Below are 8626 nucleotides of genomic sequence, written 5' to 3'. Positions count from 1 at the left end.
GGGGGTTTGTTCTCAATTTGGAATTTGGAGACGCATGCATCAATCCTATTGCTGTGTGATGACCACAGCTAATTAATGGAGTCAAAAGAAAGGACCCTCTAGAATACATTGTACATTTGTTTGGTCGGCATGTGACATTTTCTAAAAAACTAAACAAATGCGAGAGTTGGTAACGCTGTGATACTGAAGGTGCTCTGGGCCCAATTAAACCCCTGATGTGCACCCAATAATAAGCTAACTGGAGGGAACAGAAGTCTGTCTGTTGTCCGTTACATCAGTTAAATCTGATACTGTACCTTTCCTGCATCCACTAATTCCCTTATTTCATCCAGTGCGGGACCACTAGGTGCAAAGAATCCCCAGCGGTAGTGAACTCCTTTGACTAGGTGCTACAAGGAAATGGAATGAGAGAAAAGGCATGATTAAAACCTTTGTGTACATAGCAGAAACTCTTTTGATGATGCCCAATAGTAAGGCCTAAACTAGAAGAAAAACAAGTCATGTTGAACTAATGACGTTAATTCGAAACAGCTAAAAACTTTCTCTTCTCATCATTTGATTTATTAACTTCCTACTTTCCAGCATTGCAGCTCGCTTCATGATCACAGTGCTGTTACTTCCTGTCATAATAGAAACATTAATAGCAGTACAGGCATGGATTTTAGCTAGTGTACTTTTCAATATGTGTGAAGAAGATTCTGATTGACACAGGTCTTCACAAATGTTAATTGATCTTACTTTGCAAACAAAATGACATTATTCAACCTAGGCCTGTATCCAAAGAGTCTCATGGGTGGAGATGCAAAACATTTTCCTTCACGTCTTCACCAGCAGGTTAGGAGTTCCTGCAACTCATGCCAACAGGAAAAATGAGTGAGTCTTTTGTAATGTTTGTAGTCATTGTGTGTGCGTGCATGTGTGTGGGGACATTTCAATATAAAAAAGGGGTTACTTAACATGTTTCCTTTAGGCTTAGTTAAAAATGAGGACACTGTGAAAACCAAGCCAGCTGTCGGCGCTCTAGTTTTCCATTTATGCACAGAGTGCACGCATGAGGGAAGAAGGATGTGTAAGACCTGGAGGTGTACAGTATTGTTTGCTTCCTGCCCATAAAACAACAAGGTACATCCTCTCCAATTATTTTTAATTGGTTTAAGGTTTCAACATTCTGCTGTATAGGTCTTTCCACATCAGCTCATCAACACTAAAACAATGCATCAGCAACTGGAAAAGTCTAGTCAGTCTGAGTACTTTGTTCTGATTGGAGGGATAGTATGAATGGTAATGATAGTCAATGTTGTTGTAAATGAGATCCTCCCTGTGGAGTGCATCTCTCCTAGTCTTACTTAGAGGTTCTATTAGATTGTCTGAAGCACAATGTGTGAACTTGAAAAACAAAATCAGCTGATTGCTTCACGAGTCTACTGAGAGTTCAAGTGTAAGAGGGGCAATGTGGGCTACATGGCAGTTTATTCTATTTTCATAGAAAAGTATACGCCGGAAAGGAAGTGAAAGAATTTAGACACATTTCAATTAAAATGTTACATTAAAATGGTATGAAAATGATGGTGTGGAAAGCAACACACACCCAACTCCTCCCCTATCTATGTCTTATTACCTCGGGGGCAAACCCCTCGGTTTAACATAGTCACATAATTCTACTTTTGGCAAGAAAAAAAAAGACAAAAGGTCTGATTTCTCTGGGGCTGTCCCGGCCCGTTATAGTCATCCATCAAACTCCTTCTCTTAAGTTTCGAGTTCATGAGTATTTCAAGTCCATCGGCTCTGCGAGGTTGTACTTGAGCATAGTGCTACTGTACATTTACTGTACATTGCATTTAATTTAATTTTATCATTTAACAATGATAACTGTAATGATTTTAATGATGTTCAACATCTTTATTTTGCATCTTAGCATGCCTAAATCTGCTAATAAACAAATACAAAGTAAAGTTTAGGCTGATGGGAATGTGATTTCAAAACAAAATGTTGGAATTTTTTGTATTTTGACCTCACAATGGCATTAGAGGAAAAGTCACGAGATTGCAAAAGTGATTAAGATAAATTGTCTGGGGACAATCACCGCATCCATGAGCCACACTGAAACTGCCAGGAACAGCCTGGCCAAATGCACATTTTACTTATTTACACTTGTGAAATATTTAAGTGCCAAGCTGTTTGGAACTATATATTTGTTAGTCATTCTTCAATTGTAGCGAAAGAGCTTGAGTTTTAGTGCCACAGTCTTTCAACGAGACAAAAAGATGAATACAGAATAATAAATAATGCAACACAAAATGATTATTTCACCTTGATTACAAATGTTCCCATACAACAATGTACACCTACTTGTAAAATGCTAATGCTCAAAACACAATACTGACTTTATCACCTCATAAAGTTGGCATGCACATGTTAGCCAGCATTAGTTAAAGCTTTAGTGCGTGAGTTTTTTATATAAATGAATGTCTGTTACATTCAAGCCGTTGTCAAATGAGTTGCTACAAAGCTAATTAAGACTATCAGCTCCACACAGCTCTCTCTGGATTTCTCAGTATGGCTTTGTTCAGAAACTGGTGTCGTCGGCCAACTTTTCCGTTCAGAAAATCAAGTGAAGATAATTCCCTGTTCCCTCTTCTGAAGAGTCCATGTTTTTTTTAATCCTCAGTGTCCTCCTTGGCTACTAGCAACTGCATTAGCTTTAAGTTCAATATCCTCTCCTTCCAGCTCTGTTTTGGTCTCCACCAAATTCTGAGAAAGTGCTTCATATTATGTTCACCTGCTAGACGCTAACTTTGTCCATCTGCCGCTTGGAGCTGGGCAAGTTCAGGTTGCATACAGTACGTTGATCAGAGCATTTAAGCTCTAAACAGGTGTGGCTAGAAGCAGGGCTAAAGGGGGCGGATTAATAAGCTAAAAGACACTAAAACGCTCCTTAGAGGTCTGGATTTGTCACCACAAGTGACACATTTTACATTACACAATCATTTGATCTTACTTGTAAAGATAGTGGTGAGCAGCTTTAAAAAAAAAAAAAAAATCTGATAATCCTGTTTCCCTTTTCCCTGGTTCCAATACCTGTTCCACTTTGACTAGATTCCAATACATTTCAAGACTACAGAACAGCTAAACAGTATAAGCCTTTTGAAACTTTCTAACACTTTGGAACAACTGAAGTTCCCCATATTACTTACCTCACATCCTGTTTTCAGCTAGAAAGACACAATTTCCTTGTTACTGAGTGTAAAGTAATGGAAATAAAGTGCATTAAGCTCTAATCTTTTGGAGTTACCACTTTAACACGTGTGTGCACTTGTTACTTAGGGATTTAACCATACATATAAATGTATAAAGATGTTTTGTATCTAAGGATTTAACTTCCTGCTTCATGCTGGGGATTGTGTGGTTAGGAAAGCGGTGGTGGAGCCACAAATGCACTGCATGCAAGCGTTGTTCTGCATGATGTTCTCCGCAGCGGGCTGCACCGACAGGATGCCAGCGTATGTGTAGAGTAAATGTTCTAAAGGTGTTTAGCCTGTAACAGCATATATGTACTGCATTAATAATGTCATTTCAGTTACAATGGCGACTGAGACTGACTGAAAAATACTGCAGCCATAGTAACTGGAAATACATCACAATGTCTCTGGTATTGCTAATGAACGGTTTCCTCACTGATCTGAAGGGAAATCAAGAACTGCAGCATTTTCACACAATGTCTCAATGCAACACAGCTGCTATTCGGATCGGATTACTGGACTATGTGACCGGCTATTCACAACTGGGTTCTCTGGCTGTGCAGTTTGTGTTGGATGTTTATCTGGCTACTTGTTCATTAACACACAATATTTTCAGCTATAAGCCAATTTAAAAAAATAAAAAAATCTGAGTGCTCTATGCATGAGGACCTGGAAGAAATGGCTGTGGGCTGCTGCTTAAAATGAACACTTTGGGCACGTTACAACATAAATATGTAATTCCCCTGTGCACAAATCTTCATCCAACACCTCTGGAATCAACTGGAGCGCTGACAGCGAGCCAACATCAGTGGTGCCCGACATAGCTAGTAGGGTTTAATCCTAGGAACACATCTAAGAAATATAATAAACTGTTACGTTCTAAGCGTAAACTAAATAGGCTGATATGTACAGACTATACGTATCACTACAGAAATATGTAATTTCTCAAGTAGAGTGATTGTAATCAGCTGTGCTGCGTTCTGGCTATGTGCATGCTCCAGCAGACTCTGAACACTAACAGAATATGGAATAATAGAAGGACTTTGAAAAATCCAAATTATTTTGGTTTATACAATGAAAACTTGTCAGATATCACTTCCATGAGCCTGTTCTTAGCAGACAGATCACAGCCAATTACCTTGGCATTTCATATTCCTTGCACCTATAGCAAAGTTCAAGTTAAATGCAAAGTTTTCATTCTAATGTTGATTAACATAAATTGTGTTTTTTTGCCTCAATAATTATTACTGTTACCAAATAATACACTAAAACGGTCAGGTTGGGAACCCATAAGTGTATGTATATTTCTTCTTATTGCATTCAGTGTTTAAAATATGAGGAATGCATTTTGACTGTAGCTAAAGTTATACCTTAAAAACCTTTAGGATTTAAAAAATCCTGGCATGGTAGAATAGGGGGAAAAATATGTACAAATCAAATCTCTGATCAATTATATTATAATACTCCTATTCTTACAACACTTACTAGCAGAAACAATGAGCGTTGATGCATCCTTGCAAAAACCACATCAGTCCGTTCTTCAATAAATATGTAATTAATTATATTGCATCTGTGTAATTCTATTATGATTACCTTGAGGGTTTTGGTGGCCACTGTGGCAGCAGTCCGCATCATGCCATCAGCGATGCCAAGCCTGTCAGTGTTCTGGAGGAACGGTGTTACGATGGTGACATACTTTGCGCCACACCAAGGCTTCAGCAGATTCAGCGCCCAACGCTCCGTGTCCCCCCCAATATTATCCAGGATCAGGTCAAATCTGAAGGAGGGAGAGGGGTAGGGTTAGTGAAAACGAGAGACACAAGCAAAGATGGCGTTGGTGGGCATAAAAGACAAACTAAAGTTAAATAGAGAAATAGTAGGTGTGGAAAGAAAAGGATGATTGGGCAGAAATGGAGAGAAAAAGAGATTACGACGTGTGATTAAGTTCTAAAGTCCTTTGTTTTCACACACTGATATGCCGACGGCAGTTAAGGGACTGGGTTGCCTTGGTATGACACACACACAGAACAACTCTTTCTAAATACCAAATGAATGATTAATGACTGTAGGTGTTTGTGTGGGATTCTCGCACTTCTCCAAAGCACTGAGCGGCTCCTCAACAGGTCCGGCAGTGTAGTCCACCACATGGTCTGCCCCCAGGCCCCTTACAAACCGCTCTGCATTCTGGGAGCAGGTAACAGTCACGTGGGCTCCCCAAGCCTTCAGCATCTGGACACAAATGATAGCATCAGCTGTTGTTTGTATCATTCACTGTGTGTCTAACTACTAAACAACTACGTACATGAATTAATAAATAGATTTTTGGGTTATTGTAGGGAGCAGATTGTTACCCAATGTTTGAGAAGTGCACAGAATGTTTAATTAATGGGATCAAGCGCTACTTCTGTGTAATGTGAGCTACAGTATTCAGGTCACCAAGCAAGCTGTGTGGCAGTCTGAAACCTGACAGGCCAAGCCGACTCTTGTAATACTGTACTGTTTACTTCATGATCAGTGCCCTTGTTTATTTCTACACTATGAATATATGTCTTTATTTGGAGCAGTCTGTTCTGAGCTTGATGCACTTATACATGTTACATAATGTGTACAATGTACAGCTTCACATATCCTCATGCTCCTTTTGATCCATACCTGTATAGCAAATGTTCCCACTCCACCGGATCCCCCAAGGATCAAAATCCTGTAGGGGAAGAGGAAAAGCAGACATGTACAATGTGTGTCAACACTTTTTTTGACACTAGTGTTGCACAGCCACGACCTCATTAGGATTCATGTTAAATTCACTTTGGGCTGAGACTTGTCAAGTTCACTGCAGTGCAAGGCAGCGTCACAGCTGTTGCCAGAAAAGCACAGCACATCACCCGCAGGCTCATTACAGAGCAGGCTAACAGGGGCTTAGCTTAAAAGGCACAGAGTGGAATAATTGGTTAGATCAAAGGACAGACAACATATTTGGGGTGGACAGGGATTATGTGTGTGTGTGTGTGTGTGTGTGTGTGTGTGTGTGTGTGTGTCACTGTTTATCCACATTCCCTCACCGCTTCTTGGCACAGTTGTCCTTACTGAGCCCCCCGGTGTTGACCAGTGCCGACCAGGCAGTGGTTGCCACATAGGGGATGGCTGCTGCCTCTGTGTGGCTTAGTGACTTTGGCTTGTGGGATACCTGAGCACAACACACATTTATAATCATTATAAAAGCATAACCGCCTCAACACCTGCTGAGTCATGATGAAAAAGCATCTGCCAACCCAACTGTACAATATTTACCTGATTTTCACATACTTTAATTATTTTTTATTTTTTATTTGCATGTTTCACCAATCAGTGAATCACTTTAGAAGGAAAACAAAAACACGTTTTTCATATGCTCACGTTAAAACTGCAACAAACAACATTCAAACAAAGCGGAAGCTCAATACACAGAACTGATAAAGAGATATAAGCAAACCTCAACACTAAATTGAGAAACTTGCTGTAGCACTAACAACATCATCTCAAAGCACCATTATAGTCCATCAGATGCACAGTACCTCGTTGGCACTCAGAACCACAAACTCAGCCAAGCTGCCCTGTTTCCATGGCGGGATAGCTGCCCACACCTGATGGAGACACACAGCAACATGACACTCCTTAACCAGAGACATAAACAACTGTGTGCCTACATTTCTATACAGTTAGTTTACAATCGCTTAGGATGACAAGACTGTGCAGTCATCTATCAAAAGTAGAACATGCGTGAGGTCCCACAGTGAGCCACTCTCTATTTTAGTGCTACCTGACTTAGTCAACAAATGTTTGGTCAGAAAAGGCCGGATGGGAATTCATGAAGTGATAAAACTTTTAAGGTCATTAAACATAATGTATGTAATGTATGTAATGATCAAAATGATTTCCAAGAAGAAAACTAGGTGTGAAACACAAGGTTGTAAACTGAAAGGAAAATTAAAATACAAGACTAAATAGAGGGGAAAAAACAGTGATCTTAGTTTCCTGTGCCTGGTATAAAATAAGAAGAAATAATTCTAAAGGAGGTGTTAAAATAATTCTAAATAGAAATAAGAAAGTACATAGGTTCTTCAGACATGTGCGGTGTATTAGAGCTGCAACTAACAATTGGTTTCATTATCAATTATTTTGCCAATTATTTTCTCAAATAATCAAGCATTTGCAGTTATTTGTATTGCGCATACATGATTTCCTTTCAGTGAAACAAACCACATGTTTGCCTTTTTCACAATTGACCACATACCCACAAACTCAACCCCATCATGCACATATGTCCTCTGTTAAATGTAATGCTTGTCTCACTATTTGTATGTTATGTCATGTCTTTCTATGTTAAACCACCTGTTGTGTTTAGTCTTGCTTCACCAATATAGATTTAAAAAGCTGGAACCAATACATATTGACATTTTTCCTTAAATTATTTTTAGTTAAGTTTATTTCAAATTGACTTTTGTAATTGTACCTTGTACGATTTCATGTGACAAATATAAATTGATTAATTGATTAATTAATTGGTTGATTGATTCTCTCTTTCTTTAATACATTCTCAATTAAAAATACTGTGAGTCAGGAATTAGCTAATAGCAAAAGTTGAATCCATTAGTTAGTTAGTTGCTGCACAATCCTACTCTACCAAAGACGGCTGAGATTTGAAAAAGACTTGAGTCATGACGCGTTTCTAAGGCAGGCGGAGACGACGGTGCATAATCCTGGTAGAAGGATCATTGTGACAAAGCATACACTGTGGCCTGGAATGAAGGAACTAGGTCATCCGCTGATGCTCATTTTGCATTACAGAGCCTAATGTTAGCCACCAACTCTGCTATCAACGTGTGGCGTCAAATGTCATGATCCATCAGCACAGGTTATGTGTTTTTATCGATATTCTAAATGATTCTTGTCTAATCCGTAAGGTGTTTTAAAGTACTGTAACTGCAGCTAGATGGTTTTGTTTACATCCCCATGACTACATATGTTACATTCATCCTTTATTCATACATGACTCAATGTTTGCAGAAGGAACAAGTTGTTTCTGTAGAAGAAGCCTGCCTGTATGTATCATAAAGTGGTTACTGAGTCCACACACACACACACAACTCTTTCATCAGCTTTTTGCTCTGTTTACCTCATCCCTCTCTCTGAAGTACTTCACATCCAGGCCGCACTCCATGATGACCCCAGACACATCCCTTCCCAGGATGAGAGGGAACTCGCTGCCTGACTGCTTGATATTCAGAGGGTCTCTCTTCACAGACATTGTTGCAGCACCATAGCCACCTGACAGGGAGAGTGTCTCTGATTACAAATCATTTGAGATAATTTGCTACATAGACACATGCTACATGTTGAAATGGGAGGGG

At 39.5% G+C, this 8626-nt stretch overlaps 1 protein-coding gene across 1 annotated transcript in view; it reads right to left on the bottom strand.

The window, feature by feature from the left end:
- rtn4ip1 (reticulon 4 interacting protein 1) overlaps positions 1-8626 on the bottom strand; it is an 11799-nt gene that overhangs the window by 1834 nt on the left and 1339 nt on the right. The window contains exons 2-8 of the mRNA XM_032499687.1: positions 8392-8543; positions 6791-6859; positions 6299-6423; positions 5892-5940; positions 5332-5468; positions 4833-5016; positions 297-389 (exon numbers count right to left, since the gene is read on the bottom strand). Coding sequence (XP_032355578.1) covers positions 297-389; positions 4833-5016; positions 5332-5468; positions 5892-5940; positions 6299-6423; positions 6791-6859; positions 8392-8543 — 809 coding nt within the window. The remainder of the gene's footprint in view (positions 1-296; positions 390-4832; positions 5017-5331; positions 5469-5891; positions 5941-6298; positions 6424-6790; positions 6860-8391; positions 8544-8626) is intronic.

This window comes from Etheostoma spectabile, chromosome 20 (genome assembly GCF_008692095.1).
Source record: "Etheostoma spectabile isolate EspeVRDwgs_2016 chromosome 20, UIUC_Espe_1.0, whole genome shotgun sequence".
Classification (NCBI taxonomy): Eukaryota; Metazoa; Chordata; class Actinopteri; order Perciformes; family Percidae; genus Etheostoma; species Etheostoma spectabile.
The sequence above is the reverse complement of the archived record's forward strand: the minus strand, read 5'-3'. Positions and strand labels throughout refer to the sequence as shown.